The 17208-nt window shown below is 49.5% G+C and overlaps 4 protein-coding genes across 6 annotated transcripts; 2 read left to right on the forward strand and 2 right to left on the reverse strand.

The window, feature by feature from the left end:
• Positions 1 to 5758: 5758 nt before the first annotated feature.
• LOC6554596 (general odorant-binding protein 99a) lies at positions 5759 to 6891 on the forward strand. Its single transcript, XM_001981295.3, has 2 exons — positions 5759 to 5874; positions 6413 to 6891. Exons 1-2 carry the CDS (start codon positions 5833 to 5835, stop codon positions 6824 to 6826), a joined length of 456 nt encoding a protein of 151 aa, XP_001981331.1. The 5' UTR covers positions 5759 to 5832; the 3' UTR covers positions 6827 to 6891.
• Positions 6867 to 10232, reverse strand: LOC6554597 (head-specific guanylate cyclase). Of its 3 annotated transcripts, none has more exons than XM_001981296.3 (5): positions 10085 to 10232; positions 9012 to 9283; positions 8713 to 8953; positions 7305 to 8653; positions 6867 to 7239 (listed from the first exon to the last, which is right to left on the reverse strand). In XM_001981296.3, exons 2-5 carry the CDS (start codon positions 9245 to 9247, stop codon positions 7035 to 7037), a joined length of 2031 nt encoding a protein of 676 aa, XP_001981332.1. In that variant the 5' UTR covers positions 9248 to 9283; positions 10085 to 10232; the 3' UTR covers positions 6867 to 7034. The 3 variants fall into 3 exon arrangements, with proteins under 3 accessions (XP_001981332.1, XP_026839728.1, XP_026839729.1); XM_026983927.1 differs by having other exon boundaries at positions 7305 to 8656; XM_026983928.1 differs by having other exon boundaries at positions 7305 to 8656; positions 9012 to 9314.
• A 467-nt stretch (positions 10233 to 10699) lies between these two features.
• On the forward strand, positions 10700 to 12519 carry LOC26525967 (lysoplasmalogenase-like protein TMEM86A). The gene is made up of 4 exons (XM_015153871.2): positions 10700 to 10892; positions 11473 to 11642; positions 11695 to 11885; positions 11946 to 12519. The coding sequence occupies exons 1-4, from the start codon at positions 10872 to 10874 to the stop codon at positions 12269 to 12271; spliced, it is 708 nt and encodes a 235-aa protein (XP_015009357.1). The 5' UTR covers positions 10700 to 10871; the 3' UTR covers positions 12272 to 12519.
• LOC6554599 (condensin complex subunit 1) lies at positions 12508 to 17109 on the reverse strand. The gene is made up of 6 exons (XM_001981298.3): positions 16896 to 17109; positions 16348 to 16819; positions 15399 to 16294; positions 15197 to 15338; positions 15054 to 15141; positions 12508 to 14999 (listed from the first exon to the last, which is right to left on the reverse strand). The coding sequence occupies exons 1-6, from the start codon at positions 17020 to 17022 to the stop codon at positions 12582 to 12584; spliced, it is 4143 nt and encodes a 1380-aa protein (XP_001981334.1). The 5' UTR covers positions 17023 to 17109; the 3' UTR covers positions 12508 to 12581.
• Between the last annotated feature and the right edge of the window lie 99 nt (positions 17110 to 17208).

Below are 17208 nucleotides of genomic sequence, written 5' to 3' on the forward strand. Positions count from 1 at the left end.
AGCAATGGCGGCAAGCGGCAACATTTACCAATACAAAAGCGGCAGAAGCGGCAGAGGCGGCAGAGGCGGCTGCAAACGAGGGTTGAAAGTGCGCGGATACGCTCGTGGGCATGTACATACTGGCGTGCTGGATATGGGGGATATGCTCGTGTATGCCCGATTCCGAGAGTGTTGCAACCACCTTTGTGCCGCGCAGCTGCCGGCCTGCGGCGGCGTAGCTGCCTGCGCCGACGGCGACGCCGGCTGCGGCTGCGGCGGCGGAGGGCTGGCAATTAAGAAAAAAGTTTCAAATCTAATTTGGTACTGTATACAAAATTGTGCACTCGAGGCGGCGACGCGGCGTATGAGTAATGTGGCGGGAGAGCACTCCGCACTGGTTGGTTCTCAAAGGGATTGCCGTGCTGCTGCTGCTGCTGCTGCTCCTGGTGGTGGTGGTGGTGGTGGTGCTGGTGCTGGTGGTGGTGGTGGTGCTTCGGTGGTGGTTGCTTGGGGTTTCTTTCATTTTCTTTGTTGCCTTTGTTTCACAATTATTTTTTATTCCGCTCTTCAGCTGCTCAACTGCTTGGCTGTGTGAGAGCGCTTGGGGCCTTCGGCTTTCGGCTAATGGAATAGCCAACCAAAAGCGTTGTTGTTGCGACCTCGCCGCTGGTTGGCATGGCTAACACACACACACACACACGCACACCCGCACACCCACACACAGAAGTCACACGCAACTGACGCAGTTGTTGCTTTTCAAGGGTTCGAAATTCCCAGGCCCTGTTTTTGAAAAACTAAAGTTTCCACCTTCGCCACTTGCTTTTCATTTCCAGCTGCCGCTGTTCAAATGTCTGAAGTGCTGCAATCTCCATGAATAAAATTGGCCAGCAGTCGTATAATAATTGCTTATTTTAGCTGCTTAGAACAGGAAATTGTGTTTTTCAAAGAAGAAGTATAACTTAACAAGCTGTGCAATGCAGATACTTATAGATATACTAACTATTTAACCAAAATGAATAACTGATGAAAAGCATTAACTTTAAGGATATACATACAATGTGATACCAATTGCTACCTATTCAAAAGAAGAAAAACCATTTACATAGGCAGTCCTTTACATAATGCGGCGCATATCCCGCTGCGTTGGAATGAGCGGTTTTGTTATGTAATGTGTACTTTTTTTGGCCAGTGGGCTGGGTCTGGCCTATTGGAATGTTACAAAATAATTGCAATTGAAACAAACCGAGCCCTCGCACTGAGCGAGCGAGACAGCCGCGCGTGCGAGCGGGGCAGTTGCGCGCGCCTGTCTCTCTCTCTCTCCCGTTCTCGGTTTCTCTGCCACTCTCTGCGAGAGATTCTCGCTCTCTGGCACAGAGACTCCGCCCACGAGAAGGGGAGGAGCCATAGGACTCACGCACACACTGCAGAAATAGAAGAACATAAAGCGGCAACAATGTTGTACAAGTTGGCCAAAAGAAACAAGTTTCCAGTCTGTCTGTGTCTGTGTTTGTGCGCGCGTGTGTGTGTGTGAGTGGCCTAAGGACCTCTACACACACACACGCGCACGCACAGGGAAATAGGGGCAGTTCCAGTTCCGCTGGCTTCGTCTTTTTGGCCAGGTCACAGTTGTTGGCAACAGTAAATGGCCAGAAGTTGTTGCTGCTGCTGCTGCTGCTGTTACCGTGGAGCTACTGGTGTTTTGCGCAGGGCCAATTTCTCGCATTTTAACTTTGTTTAAAGTGCGCCTATGTACACACACTCACACACGCACACACAGTCTGCTGCCCTGGGTGGCCACTTATAAAGTGTTTTTACTGCGACCAAATATGCAAATTAGTTGAGCAGCGCTGGGGATGACAACTTACTTAGTTGTTGTTGCTGCACGGAGAGAAAATAGCACTGGTTAAATACCCAAAGCCTAGAAAAACTCCCGCAACTTCTACAAACTACGATTGAAACAGTCTAACCTAGCGAATATCTATAAAACTGGTTAAGTAATGGTAGTTAATGTGAAGATGGTACGGAAGTAAAAGAAAGTAGTTATAATATTTCACGCAAGTTAAGTGCACCACATTTTTCTTTCTGTGCAGTGCCACCAACAAAAGCTGAAACATGTCCATTATGTCGTCGGCTTGGCTGGCTCTCTTCACGCTTCAGCGGCCCCCGATGGCGGAAGCGGCGGGGCGGGGAAACTGGGAGGGGTTGGCGGTACCAAGGGGGCGGGGCAGTGCGCAGGAGTAGGGGCAGGGGTGAAGGGGCGGCGGTCCAATACAAACAATAAGAGGCACACAGTAATCATCAGCAGCCAAGGCAACATGCGCAGCATGGCAACAACAATGGAAATGAAATCAACAAAAATCGTAGCAAGAATTGGAAATCAATCAAATAGATACGCGGAATTATGGATGCTCTGCCTCACAAGCTCAAAAGACACAGAAAGGAATCTAGATCATTGAAAAAAGAGATAAGCAAATAGCAAATCAATTGAGCTGAATACCTCCATTCATTCATTACTTTAAAAAATATATGCAAACTTTAGTTACAGAAGGATCCTTAGATATTCCTTATATAGCTCCTCATAGCTACTAAAAGTATTCAATTAAGAACTTGAAAGGGTATTTATCCTTTACCTTAAAAAATATATGCAAGCTTTATAAAAGGTAAATATAAAGTCATATGTACCAGTATTCCCTTCAGCATTAGTTAAAGAAAGATTCTTAGATATTCCTTATATGACTTCTTGGAATAGCGATCATAGCTACTAAAAGTATTAAAATAAGAACTTGAAAGGGTATTCATCAGGTGGCAGCATGAAGTGAAGAAGGGCATGCGGTGTAATAAGTAGCCGTTGGCCATCGACGAGGAAAGTCGGAATCACTGCGGGATCATTGCTACTTTACTTAACCCGGGCCTCGACTTGACCACATGCTCCCAACCCAGCAACGCGGCCCTCGGTGCTCTTTTGATGACTCCGACGGATGGACATCTCAAGTGGCCAAGTCGACTGCTTCTGATTCAGTGGGTAAAAAACAGAAAAAAGGAGGCTCTCTGGCGGGGGAACAATGGAAAAGTGCCTTAAAATGTTGACAAATATTTAACGTGCAGTGGCCGCAAAATTATTTGATCAAGACCCCCGAAAATATATACAGAGAAAGATCTTTTCACCCGGCGGACACAGCCGAATATACAGGCAAACACGTCGAGATATTGTACAAAATTAAAACTGAAACTTGAAGACATGCGGCTAATGAGATTTCCTTGCGTCATTGCCCCATTCATGCGTTTCGATTGCGATTTGTTTGCTTTGTGTTTTCGGTTTCGGTTTTGGTTTTGGTTTTCGGATTTTGGATTTTGGATTGGCTTCTTTTGGATGCCGCGACCCCAGCCGCCCAATGTTTGAGCAATCGGCGGATACGATTGTCTCTAGTTCTGTTAGGTCGCCCCGGTGGCCAGGCCACCAGCTCGCACCCAACTCCTCTCAACTTCCCCTTGGTAGCTGGGCGCTGGGAACAAGGAACTTGGAACTGTCAGCGGCAGTTGGTTTTGAACAATGCAGGCGACGGCGGCACTCCAAAGTGGACAGGGTCGAAAAAAGTTAATTTAATTTCGAGTGTGTGCAACAATTGTCGTTCGTCCTTCGTCCTTCGTCCTGCGCTTATCCCTTTCAGCCGGAGAATAACAATCGCAGCTACAGAGAGCACACTCAACCAGTCAAACAACCACCCACCCAGCAGGCCGCCTGCTTTGCATATTGTTTTACAAGATTGCAGGCTTCGGAATCGCTCCTTCGACTTATCTTTGACGCAAAAGAAAATCTCATTAAATAACTTCCTGCGCTTTCAAGTCCTGCCAGCATCCTGTGTCAGAATATCCTCGGCAGGAGCAGAGCGGAGAGGCAGCAGAAAAGCTGAAACTTTGAACTCTCATGTATTCGGATTCGTTCAGCGAGCCATGAAATTACATTTTGCTTTTCTTGCGGCGGAAGTCTTCCTCTTGCGGAAGAAGCTGGCAAGAAGCAGCACACGTCGACCGGAAACCCATGGAAACGTGAAATTTTGTTAAAAGTTCAAGGAAACTTTGTGTGCGAGTGCTGCTGCTGCTTTGCTGCCATTTTGTCAAGCCAAATCTCTGCTGGCAAGTTGCTAGAATTATTGTGTTGTGTCACATGCAGATGCGCACAATGGGGGCCAAGATAATAGGACCAGCACGGCTAAGAGGTTAATAAAATTTATTTTCTACCATAACTGCCAAACAAAACCCTCTCATATGACACACGCCAAATAGAAAATTACCCAAGGAACACACCGTATCACAAAAAACGCCGTATCACATTCTCCTCCCAGCCGGAAACTCAAATTTCAAACAACAAATGGCTCAAGCAGCTCACAATTTATACAATATTGCGAATTCCGGCAGCCGAGCATTTGACACCTCCTACGGGCCGATTATATAATCGTTAACTGCAGTTTTCCAATCTAGCCAATCATCCCAATCCCCAGACCCATTCCCACTCTCAGCCGAGTAATTCGAGCTGGCCAAGAGATTCAGTTCCTGACTTTGGCCATTGACACGCTCTCAGGGTGTTAATATAATTTTCGCCCAACTGTCTGCATATATGTCCTGTATAATTCCTCGAATACAACAAGAACCGAGTGCCGGGGGAGAGAAATTGAGAGCTCTCTGAGTTTGGAGATGGTAATCATGACCATTGTTTTGGGCCGCTCGCATAAACACTGTTTCCTATTTTTTAACCCCGCTATCTAACCCTCAGTCGAGCACTCGCCTCCCTGGAATAGTAATAATAGTGGAGTTGCACGCCCCTTTGAGGCAACTGTTATTAGTTCCCATCGGGCTCAACACTACCACCCGACCAGCCCATCCATGTAGTGCTCGACATCAACCCAATCCCGGCGTAATGACATCTCTGCGTCGCCGGGGGCAGTATTTAGTTTTGAACTCGACGGCCAGCTGTGAATTTTATTTGATTTAATTAAACACGATTGCATGGGCTTGCATAATGGCCGTCGAATTGACAGTTGGCCACTTGGATCGCTCCTCGTTTTCAATGGGTGAAAGCTGCCGCTTCCTGCCAGCAGTACTGTCTACTATAAGGAGATCTTCATTTAATTGAAAATCGGGGGATTGACTCGTCTTATCGCACTGATAACGCTCTGATGTCAGGTGCAATGTCGTGCTTAGTAATATATTTTCCATTTATACAGAGACCAAATAGCAGCTTAGTTGTTATATTATGTTAATATTATATTAGAAATCTGCGCAATTTAAGATTCTAGTGAAGAATGTTCTGACTATCACTCTGGCTTGGAAAAGCTTGTTTTTGGAGGAAAAAACATAAGGTGATGACATTAAACATTGCAGTTTTCCACAGTGTATTTAGCTCGTATAGTCAGTACAAGGTTAAATCATTTAAATCAGAATATCGGAGCAACCGATGCATTTATATTCCACGAAACAGGAAGTAATCTTAGAGAGATTTGGGAACCACTTAGTTCAACACATTGCTCGATTATCGGAAAATCTATTCCATAAACAAGTCAATCGACAAACAGCTTTTGCACAGCAAATAGAGCTGAGCAAATGCTCAGTTCGATTCCAGTCCAAGTCTGGGTCTCATCCCAGACTTATCAGCTGGCGGGGATGCAATCAAACAGTGTGGATGGGAACTGGACTGGAGCGATAAGCTGCTGAACTCTTGACACAGAGAGAACCTAGTGCTACAGAGCTATAGACATACAGACATCCAGCGATCTGCAGCTATAAAGCCGGCCATTTGCCGTCGGCGGCTCAGTTCAGAACCTCAACTTCGCCGCGATCGTGCAACTGTATCTCAAAATGCTCAAGTATCTCATCGTAGCGCTGGCCCTGTGTGCTGTGGTGTGTATGGTATATGTGTAATCAATGAAATGTGAACGAACTGCGCTGATTGGGAACTAAAATTTGGAATACCCAAACTAAAACTCAGAACAAATCAGCGAGGGAAAACCCAAGTTCAAGTCCAAATGCTTAGCATTGTGCCCATAAAATGAAAAGTTTGGTGTGCTGACATTAATTTGTATTTCTACAAAGTCTCACAGTTGTGCAATTACGCTTTTTCAACTGCAGTTTTGCATAACTTATCATTTATTTAACGCAGGTCGGAAAATTCCGATCGGAGTTGACTCAATGTGTACCTTGATATAGAGGGTTACAAAATAAATTGAATCAGAGGCATAAGCAAACAAATTGCAGGCAAGCGAAAACGGCGAATCATTCATATTTATTTATTGAGAACAAAACCATATGCGTAGTTACGAAATGCTAATCCCAATAAATCCCAATAGAACCGAGTTTAGTTATTTACTAAATATTTATACTAGAGTTGTAAGAGTTACTGTGTTCTTGTACTAACTAAGCGAACCCTCTTTACGAACAGGCCCATGCCGACGACTGGACGCCCAAGACTGGCGAGGAGATCAAGAAGATCCGCATCGAGTGCCTCAAGGAGAATCCCCTGAGCAACGAACAGATCTCCCAGCTGAAGAACCTCATCTTCCCCAACGAGCCTGAAGTGCGCCAGTACCTGGCCTGCTCGGCCACCAAGCTGGGCATCTTCTGCGAACATCAGGGCTACCACGCCGACCGCCTGGCCAAGCAGTTCAAGATGGACCTGTCCGAGGAGGAGGCCCTCCAGATCGCCCAGAGCTGTGTGGACGACAACGCGCAGAAGAGTCCCATCGATGTGTGGGCTTTCCGCGGACACCAGTGCATGATGGCCAGCAAGATCGGCGACAAGGTCAAGGCCTTCGTAAAGGCCAAGGCGGAGGAGGCCAAGAAGCAGGCCGCCTAGGTATTGATGTTCAGTGGCCCCCAATAAAGTGTGTTCATCTGTGTGCTGGAATGCTACCATTGGAATGGGATAGTTTATTGATTCTAGGCTAAGCAGGCAACAGGCAAAACCACAATACAAGTGCACCGAACTAGGACTACTGAGCGTGTGGATGGTCTACAGGGGGGATTGGAGCTACGGGGGATTGGGGTGGTCTCTGTGCGGTGTCCTAGGCATCTCCGCCCTCAGATATGGTCTTCATGGCCACATTGATGTGCTCCACCAGCGGCAGCTCGCTGTCCAAAGCCGGGTTGCGGAAGCTCTCCAGGAAGTAGCAGGTCTCGGTGCCGCCGGGATTGGGGAACTCCTTGGGCAGGAACGAGGGATCCCGCGGCTGCAGCTCGAACTCAAAGCCCTCGTGCTTGGTCAGCCAACTGAAAGGGGGAAAATAAAATGATATAGAGGGCGATGGGAGGAAGAGGCCGATGGAAGCACTCACTCCTTGGTGGTTGGGCTGACATTGATCTTCAGCGCCTCGCTGCCCGACTCGAACTTGTTGGCGATGGTGACGCTGTGCCCGAAGAGGCAGTACCTGGGCATCTTCCTGCCCACCACGCCCGCCAGGACGGTGCCCGTGTGCAGGCCGATCCTCATTTTGATTTGCTCGCCGTCGTGGGTGATGTGCTTCGAGCAGGCGTCGATCATCTTGAGGGCCATCCAGGCCACCTTGTGGGCGTCGTAGATGGAGGCTCGGTGGAGTCCGCTGGCCACGCAGTAGGCATCCCCGATGGTCTCCACCTTGTACACATCGAAGAAGTCGCAGAACTCGTCGAAGTCCTTGTACAGGCCCTCCAGCATGCTGATCACCATGAAGGGTGTGGCCCGCGAGCAGATGCTGGTGAAGCCGACAATGTCGCTGAACAGGATCGTGACATCGGGATACGTCTTGGCGTCAATGGAGGAGCCCAGCCAAAGCTTCTCGGCGATCTCCGCGGGAAAGATGAGGTGCAGCAGGCTGACGTTCTTCTTCCGCTCCTTGGTCACCGCCGAGTTGGCCTCCTCAATGCTGTTCTTGATCTTGTCCATGCGCCGGCGCAGTCCATCCTGGGCCCTGGCCTGTTCGCCCACCAGGATCACCTCCCTGGTGGCGTCGTGCAGCGGTATGTCCGAGATGAAGAGTCCGTTGCAGGTCAGCCCGTCCAGACCGTCCAGGAAGGGGGATCCAATGAAGAGCAGCGAGTTCGACTCGGGACAGTGCACCATCTGACCCTTGATCTCCAGGCCAATGGCCGGAAAGTCGACAGCTCCCGGCGGATTATTCAAGCCGATCAGGAAGGGCGTGTAGGTGCGCCGCACGATGTCCCGGAATTTCATGGTCAATCCCTTGGGTCGCTTGAAATCAAAGTAGGTGGTCGCCTGGCAACCAAAGTCCGCCATGTAGGGCTTGTACAGCTTGCTGAATCCCCTGCCCAGCTGCACCAGCTCCAGCTGCTCGTTCATGATAAAGTGCCAGGGAAACATCTTGCAGAAGCTGGACGAGTTCATTTGCAGATCGGAGGCGTTGCTCGAGTTGCTCCTCTGGACCGTTTCCGGTATAGTCTTGCTCACGGCAGTGGGCCGACCCATCAGCATGGTCTGTGAGTTGTCCTTGACCAGCGAGAAGAGGTAGCGATACCGCCGAGCATCGCCCTCCACGGGCTCGATCTTGATGTTCACGTCCACCTTGTAGAGCATGCGGGTGAGCGCCTTCAGGGAGCCCAGGAGCAGCCAGGCAATGACTGGGCGCTCCGAGGTGAAGATCAGCTCTCCCTCGCCGGCACACACGAATCCGGTATCGGTGACATCCTCCTGCTTATCAAAGGACTCTTTGTTCAGTATTAAGTAGTAACATTAACCTTATGTCTGACCTCCTGCAGCTTCAGCACATCGTAGACGCCATCGAGGGAGCCCAGAAATTCCTGCAGATCGGTGCCCAGGCAGCGAAAGGCTCTTTCAATGATGCCCGTGCAGCAGCAGGTGATCAGCTCCTCGCCGAGCAGCACCAGGATCTCGCTGGCACTGGCCTCGTCCATCTTCAGCAGCAGCTCCTGGATGTCCGCCAAGTAGTCGTAGTTGGCGCAGCTCTTGAAGGTTTGCGGATCCAGTTTGCTAATGTTTCAATACAAACAATATAAGCTAAATATCATTTCCTATGGTCTCCACTTACAGCTTGTGGATATTGGGCCAGTTCTGGCGGTACTTGGCCACCAAGGACGTAACTGCCGTGTTGAGATCCTCGTTCGACGGCGCCGTCAGCAGCTGGATGGCCATCTGGAGGTGCGTGAGGGTCAGGGCGTCATCCGAGAGCTCCTCGTCCTCGAGCGCCCAGTGGCCACCAGGCTCGGCGATGACCGAGGGCTGGCGTGTCAGCGAGTCCGCTCGCCTGAAGAAAGGGCACGCCATGTCGCGTGCTCGCCGCTCAGGTGGCCTGGAATCGATCTGTTTCGGGATTTTGTGCTGGAATTAGTGGCTTTTATAAACAATTCAATTATGGACCGCAAATCAATCCCTTAATGTGTAATTCATGTTTCCCTGTCCACAGCTTTCCATTTTTCCTAACTACTTAATTTTAGAGCCAAGCCAGCGGAATTAGATAGAAAGATACTAGATACTTTTTAATACTTTTAAAGCCCCAGCAAGAGCTTTCAATCAATCCAAGCGAAATTGTAATTAAGATGTGTGTTTTCCTCGGAGATACAGCCACTAAATCGATGTGTATCGTGCATTTTCCGCCCGGGGCTTTTCTCTGCTCATTTCTCAAGTTCAACGTGCACTTGTGTGAGTGGGCGTTTGGGTGGTTGGGTGGTTGGGTGGGTGGTCTGCTACGTGCACCACCCACTGGTGGCCCACATAGGCCCGTGTCCCTGCAGCGTCTTGTGTGGCCAACTCGAGTGGCTTTCCTCCTTGGAGGTCAAGTGTGTGGCAGTGCTTCTTTATTTCGTTCTTGGCAAGGATCCCACTCGTGCTTTCTGGCCAGTCGCATTACCATAATTTCATTTTGCATAATTTACGAGCGCTGCTCCTACTCCTGCCCCAATCCTGGCCAGCTGCTGTTGCCCGATGTGTGTCACACTGGTCAGCTTTAATTTTCACCACCTCCTCCTTTCTACAGGAGTGTGTATTTGCCTGCAGGAAGCAGGAGCCCCCCACGGATACACAATTTTCCAGCTCAATCGCAAGGTTTTTCCACTTGAGGCACTCGAACGCCTAACAGTAGCATACTTTTGGGCTAGCACTTACTTGGTTAAGAAAATGAAAATCCTTCACTGGCCTTTTGGCTTTATGCTCACTTTAAAGCAGTGACCACAATGGTTGTGGAAATTCTTGGAGCGCTGAGGAATTTTGTCGCACGCCTGAAAAATGCCACAATCCGTAACGGAATGAACTTTTGGCCAAAATAAGGTGGCGAAAAAGTCCAGAGCCAGCGAAGCTTTGTGGAGAAAGCTTTGGCAAGTGAAAGTGTGCAGAGGTTGTTGCATTGTTTTGAAGATACAAAGAGAGCGGCAGGCGGAGAGCGATTGCGCATGAGTATCTCACGGATACATTCTGATGCTGGCGGAAAAGCTCCGCCCGACGGTCAGTTCTCAATTAACCTGTTGCGTGAGCGGCGCTCTCAGAGTTTCCCGCTCTGCCCCAATAGCAAAGGTAGGAAATAATCAATCTGCCCTCCTGGGCCCGCAACTGTATCTGTATCTGCACCTCAATGTGTGGGGAAGTATCTGCAGAATGCTGCATATGCTGCACACCACATGTCCGGCTGAAAACTTTTCACTCTCCAGCAATCGGAAACTTTTCAGCGTACCGCCAGCCAAGTCCAGCGAATCGAAAACGTATACGAATATGATATGCCTCAGTTTATGGACGTTGGCCGCCCGTGCGCAACGTGGTCTTTTCCATTGTTTTCATTTCTGGGGGGCACTAGTTTTGTTTATTTTCGATTCCGCGCTCGCATCGTGTGAAAGTGCAGCTTGACTGGCCCTTTTTTAACCGTCTCTAATAGTCGTAATTTGCACTAATTACGGGCGCAATGAACGATTTCGGGCAGTTCGTAAGTAACGCAGGTTCTGGAATTCCTGCAGCTCAGGGTCTCAACTTTCACTGATAATACAGCAATTATGCGGAAAATACACTTGTGTGCCTGGCAGATGCTTTATCTAACCGCAGAAAGTGGAACCGACACACAGCACACAAAGCTTCGTCCTTGACCTTGCACATCTCTCAGTGCTCCGGACGGGGGCACTCCGAAAGCTCCTGCATCGAAAGCGAAAGTTCGAAGGACCTCTCGAGTGCGCCCTTCCCTTCCCCACAACTCCGTGCACACTTACATCTCGAGGCTCCGACGAGCCAACCCCAAGAACAAACGCCTTAATCTAATCAGCCCCAAAACGGTTCGATTTCCCTAATCTCTTTGTTTGGCTGTAGTTTGGACCTCCTCGCTTTGCTATAATCGCTTAAGCTATTTTTAGGCCAGGCAACATAAGAAGCCTCATAAGATTTAGAGATAATTAATGTAAATACTCAAAAAAGAACTATTCTAAAGACCACAGCCATTACAACATTACAATTCTAAAATGCGTTTTAGACAATATTAAATGATATCACTTATGTGATTATGTATTTTATCATAGGCAAAGTCGCAGGGCCCCAAGTTGGTGCCATTCCTGGTGACCCTCGTCCTGTACTTCTCGCTGGTGCGGAAGGATCCTCAAGGAGAGCTATGGACCACCGTGCTCAAGTGCCTGCCCATTTTCGCCCTGGCATTCTATGTGGTGGCCAAGGGCATCTCGCTCAAGAAGGAGTAAGCTTTATTACCCATTAATTTATTACCCATTACCAATTATTTTGTGCAGATACCGCCGCTCAGTCTGGATTCTTCTGGGACTGGTTTTCTCCAGCGGCGGTGATGCCCTGCTCAACATAAATCTCTTTCCCTTCGGAATGATCTCCTTTGGAGTGGCGCACGTATTTTACATCAGCGCCTTCGGCTGGAAGCCCGTGAAGTGGATCATTGGATTGGTTTTGTACGTGGCCGTATCGCTTTGTAAGTTATGTAAGCTGGTCATAATGCATATACATTAACGGGAGTATTTGAAACCCCCAGTTGTTTACTTCGTGCACACGAAACTGGACGAGATTCTCATCATCGGAGTGCCCATCTACTGTTTCCTGATCACCACCATGCTGTGGAGATCCCTGGCCCGCGCCGTCGATTCCAGGAACTTCCTCGCCGTATTCTGTGCCATCGGAGCCATACTGTTTGTGATCTCCGACGCCCTGATTGCGGTCACCATGTTCGTGGGCGTGCCCCTGCCCTGCGCCCGCCTCCAGATCATGATCACCTACTACGCCGCCCAGTTCGCCATTGCGCTGAGCACCGCGGACGACGGTCCTGCCCTCCAGCGCTCCTTTCGCAAGAAAATTAAGTGAGGCCAGTGCCCAGTGCTCATCTGTCGGAGACCCATGGACAACATGAACGCAACCACCAAACTTAGTACTTCCAAAGCGTCTAGAGTATTGCCATTTACGTGTGTTTGTTTCCCCATCCCAGTAGCTTAGTGCAACCAAATATTTGTTCCTTTTCTGGCGGATGTGGAAACGGATCTTAGTAGTTTACTAGATGTTTGTTGACTTCAAGGTAATAAATATATTCATATTAGGTTCAATACTACTTTATTAAAAACAATCTTTGTACATCATTAAAAACCTATACAGATTGTAACTTAAGGTGGAGCACGAACTAGTCGCTGCTGCTGGAGCTGCTCTCTTCTGAGGTGGAGTCCCGGCGAGCACGTCTCCCGCGTCCTCGCCCAGCATTGTTCCTGTTGGGCACTGGCTTGCGACCAGACTTCTTTGTCTTTGGCGCCGACTTGGTTCGGTTGCCCTGACCTTCCGGGGTGCTTTCCTGATCCCCAGGCTGGGCAGCGGAATCCGGGTTGACTTGCAGGCACTCGTTCAGTCGGTTCTCGAACTCGGTGACCACAGCTTTGAGCTCCGGCTTGGCCAGCTTGTTGGTGTTGCTAATGATCAGCTTGAAGGACTGGTACACCTCGTCCACTTGGACCTTGTCCTTGAAGTGCTGTATATTGTCCATGAGCTTTTTCACAGCTCGCTCGTTGTAGGTGAGCAGGCCGAGGCAGTAGGCGATGTCGCGCCATTGCCGCTCCACCCGCGTCACCGGGAACCGCAGGCACAGCTTCTCCACCAGCGTCTCAATCTGGCGATCCTTCTGGATGAGGCCCAGGATGTAGGACATGATAATGCGGTACTTGTCCTCATCCAGGTTCAGGTTTATATCCCCCAACCGTGAGATGATGTCCGGCAGCACGTTGTACAGAATGTTCGACTTGTTGGCTATCTCCTTGAAGAACTGCTTGGTGATATTGCGAATTTCATCGTTGCCGTCCACAATGCACAGCGCCATGTCGGCGATTTGACCCTTGACGCGTATCATCTCGTTGAGGATCAGATGAGAGAGCATTTTGACGGCAGTTAGCCGCAACTCGGTGTTCGATTCGTGCAGCTGAGCGTAGAAGTGCCCCGTCCATGGCTCGATGATGTTGGGGAAACGGAAAGTCAGATCCGATAGTCCCACCACCGTGTTGCACTTGATCCGGATGTTCTTGGTTAGGTTGAGGATGTTCATCAAAAAGCTCATGTTGGTCTCGCAAAAACGGGAGGATACGGTCATGAGCCGAGCCAGCGCCAAAGTGGCCGCCTGTTGCAACTTGGGATCTCCAAACTCACCAGGACGCTTGCATATTTCTATAATGAATGGCGCTAGCTTGGACAGCAGGGCGTCCGGGTTGTAAATCAGCATATCCTCGCAGATGCCGTGGATTTCCTCGGCGATGTTGTCCTCTGCAGTCGCTCCTACCAGATCATCGTCTGGCTCCTGCTGCGGTTCCGCCGCCACTCCGGACAACCTCTTGCGCACCTCCATGGCTGACAAATTAAGCGTACGTCTGGCGGCATTTTGTGAGCTTCCCGCCTGTTGATTGCGGTTGTTACGCTCTTCGAGAGCCGTCAACTCGTCGCGATACTTCATGTTATTATAGATGTCCATGTCGAGGAAGATCATCTCCTTGATGGTCATATAGCCGATACAGAACACTAAGCGGGATACCAGATACACGGGAATCAAGGTGCCTTGCATCTGTGATTGGGTATCAGCTTGAGTCTGTGTGGGGTTAATGGTCTGCGAGTAGGGAATCTCCAAGGGCTCCGATTCCCCAATATTTTCCTTATCCGCTAAGTCAGAACAAGAACCCACTTCAGCCGCCTCCTTGACCAGCCAGCTCTCATTGAATCGCTTGAGAAGAGCCACCACCAGTTGCTGTGCAATCACATCCGGCGCTTGGCACATCCTGTAGAAATATTCAAAAACACTCATGGCAAGACCATCGAAGTCGGGTAGATTCTTGTGAAAAAAGAAGTCGAGGAAGAGCCTCGTGATCTTTCCCACGAACTCCGCATCGCTGCTCTGGCGCTTATAATACTTGGCAGTGTTGTTGGCATCGATGGAGTTGACCAGCAGCTGCAGACAGGAGGTAAAAATCCGTGGATCGCGACGCACCCGCTCTCCGACGGCAATATCTTCGATGATGGGAGTGTTGGCCGAAACAATACTGGATTTCGATTGCGAGGCCATTATGAGGAGCTGCAGCGACAGGCGAGATTCGTTGGATGTAGTACCCTCCAGTTTTAGGGTGAAGCGCTCAAAGAGCACCTGGATGACTGCAGAATCGATGTCGCCACCCGACACCCACTCGGCCATTAGCGCCTCCAAGGCCGTGTAGTGACCATACTCGATTTCCGAGAGAAACTTGGACAGGTTCTGCACCACCTTGATGGCATGAGCGCGACCCGTTTGGTCCGTGGAGAACAAAACTCGCTTGTAGGCATCGGACACTGCATCACGCTTCTCCTTGTCCGAGGACCAGACCAGCTGCAGCATTCGCTGCATTCCCGACTCCGTGCCATGGATTCCGAACATGTACCCGGTGGTGAACAAGTCTACCGCCTCGAAAACGTCCGTGTTTGTCTTGGACATGAGCATCTCGTGAAGTTTGGGGAAGGCTGAAGTCATCAAGACTGCAAAGTCAATGCTGTCCTTAAGGAACTGCACCGTTTTGATCTGCTGAAGCATCTCCTCGCTCTAAAATTAAAGATTTGGTTAGTATGCAATATCTTTTTCTCAGCAAAAACATACACTCTGTTTGAATCCCGCAGCCAGCAGGTGATATGTTTTCAGCAAAGCCAGCACATACACGCAGTGCTCCTCGTGCTTCAGCAAGGAACTGAAAAGTAAACATATTTAATATAAGCTTTTTTCATATTTGATCAGCAACATACCTCATATCCTGATTTCCCGCCAAAAAGTCCACCTTTCGCACCAGAACAATAACGTCCTTGTAGTTCTTTTCCCGCATCAACGGGATGATCCGCTCCATCAAGGTCTCGTCGCTCTCCTCCTTGTCGAACTGCATATCGGGAACTGAAACATAGCAATCAACATTACAAAATACCCTTAACTACGGAAACAGCAGAAACTCACACTCTGTAAGGTTAGCCTCTATGAAAGGCAGCAGTTCGGGCGCCAAGGTGCTAAACTCGTCGTTGAGCTTCTCCTCCTGCTTGCGCTCTTCCTCGAGCACCTCATTAAGTTTTTCCATGGCTTGTACCTCGTGCTCATGCTTCGTTCGGAGTTCATCTATGGAAAGCTTGCTGCTGTAGGGATTGCTTTCCAAGGCGGACTTGATCAGATGCATGGCGGCACGTCGCACCAGCGAGCTCTTGTCTTCCAGCCTCCCGATGGCTTCCTCCAGCACTCTGGTCAGGAAGTTAAGCGGAATGGCGTGCTGGGTTTTTAAGTGATGCCAGATACTGAGGACCTTAGAGCGCACGTGTGCAGAAATGTCCAGGATGTGGGCCACCAGGTACTCGAGGAACTCATTGCGCACTTCCTTTAGCTCTTCGCTGAGATCCTCCGAGGTCAGTTCGCTAACCACGGTGTCGCCGATGATCTGCAGCACGCAATTGCGCAGCGTGTGAGACTGACAATCCAGTAGGTCTTCTGCCAGCTTTTCCAGGTGCGGTACGATCAGTGATGGTGCGATGTTCGAGAACTCGGCCAGGAAATTGGAGAAGTGCTTGGACACCGAAGAGTCAGAGCTGTCCATCTTTAGGGCATCCACAATGCTCTTGATTAGAATGGAGAAGACCGATGAAATTCCGTACTCCTCGTGCAGCAGTAATATTCCGGCGGCCACTGAAGACGATGCGTGCTCAGTGCCGCGTAGGATCTGCAGGATGCGGACTGGGAAGGTCATGGCCTGGTTGAAGCGCTTGATAGAGGTGCCCAGGATCTGGAAGATCGTGTCGAAGACGTGCTTGTTGTCCGCGCGAAGCGGCAGAAGTTCGATTGTTCGATAGCAAATGTCACATAGCAAACTGGAAAAGGTGGACACGTTTCAGATCGGTGAAATACGATTATTAAATCTTACTTTATGAAATCCTCCTCGGCTACGGGCGGACTCCAGAGATTCTCCAGCGGGCACTGCAGCACGTTGAATAGCTGAACCAGGAACTTGCCTCGCTTGCCCTCCCAGTTGGGAAATTGCTCCAATCCGTCCGAAGGTTTGGCCCGCTTTTTCTGAACATTGAGCTGCTGATCCCGCAAGGTCTGCTGGACAGCATTGTTGATCTTCTTGACGGTGCTCACCTGGAGGAACAGCGTCATCTTGGTCAGATTGAGGTAGCTATTGCGCTGCTGGTTGGACATGGGCTCACTGGCCGTTAGCAGGGGCTGCAAGTCCTGGAACAGTTTCTCCACGGTCAGGTAAAGCAGGTCAAAGGAGCGCATCAGATTCTGTGCAGAGGCGGCATCTGAGCTGCGGGACTCGAGGATCGAGTAATACAAGTCGAAGTGCTCGAATATATAGAAGGGATCGCCCAAGTGCACTTTGCGCTTGCATTCTGCGGAGGAAACATGAAAATCGTGATTCAAAAACTGTACTCAATTTAAAAAGCAACCGCGAAAACGGACACTCACCTTGTAGTTTCGCGGGAATCTCCGGGGCGCCAAAAATCTCCTTCACGTAGTACTGATCGCCACTGGAGTTGATCAGGTCACTTGCATTCAGGGGAAGAACGAACTGGAAGTCGTGCGATTCCTCCATGGCTGGTATTACTCCTATTTACCTCCAAATAATTTTTCCTTCTGCTGAATTGAGTGGCGTCGTTTATAGAGATGGGCACATTCACCGGCAATCGATCGCCTGATATCGGTTATCGGTAACTGATATCTGCAAAATAATAATGCCATTAATACACGGAGTGTATTTATATATGTGCAATTTATAACG

The sequence above is a fragment of the Drosophila erecta genome, unplaced genomic scaffold (genome assembly GCF_003286155.1).
Source record: "Drosophila erecta strain 14021-0224.00,06,07 unplaced genomic scaffold, DereRS2 tig00000000-arrow-pilon, whole genome shotgun sequence".
In the NCBI taxonomy this organism is placed as follows: domain Eukaryota; kingdom Metazoa; phylum Arthropoda; class Insecta; order Diptera; family Drosophilidae; genus Drosophila; species Drosophila erecta.

Coding starts and splice junctions, on each gene's coding strand:
- LOC6554596 (XM_001981295.3), top strand. CDS start 5,833: ATGCTCAAGTATCTCATCGTAGCGCTGGCCCTGTGTGCTGTG. Junction 5,875..6,412: donor CGCTGGCCCTGTGTGCTGTG/GTGTGTATGGTA, acceptor CTTTACGAACAG/GCCCATGCCGACGACTGGAC.
- LOC6554597 (XM_026983927.1), bottom strand. CDS start 9,247: ATGGCGTGCCCTTTCTTCAGGCGAGCGGACTCGCTGACACGCCAGCCC. Junction 8,657..8,712: donor ATGTGCTGAAGCTGCAGGAG/GTCAGACATAAG, acceptor TCCTTTGATAAG/CAGGAGGATGTCACCGATAC. Junction 7,240..7,304: donor GTCAGCCCAACCACCAAGGA/GTGAGTGCTTCC, acceptor TCCCCCTTTCAG/TTGGCTGACCAAGCACGAGG.
- LOC26525967 (XM_015153871.2), top strand. CDS start 10,872: ATGAACGATTTCGGGCAGTTC. Junction 10,893..11,472: donor TGAACGATTTCGGGCAGTTC/GTAAGTAACGCA, acceptor ATTTTATCATAG/GCAAAGTCGCAGGGCCCCAA. Junction 11,886..11,945: donor GTACGTGGCCGTATCGCTTT/GTAAGTTATGTA, acceptor TGAAACCCCCAG/TTGTTTACTTCGTGCACACG.
- LOC6554599 (XM_001981298.3), bottom strand. CDS start 17,022: ATGGAGGAATCGCACGACTTCCAGTTCGTTCTTCCCCTGAATGCAAGT. Junction 16,295..16,347: donor GCCGAGGAGGATTTCATAAA/GTAAGATTTAAT, acceptor CACCTTTTCCAG/TTTGCTATGTGACATTTGCT. Junction 15,339..15,398: donor AGAGGCTAACCTTACAGAGT/GTGAGTTTCTGC, acceptor GCTATGTTTCAG/TTCCCGATATGCAGTTCGAC.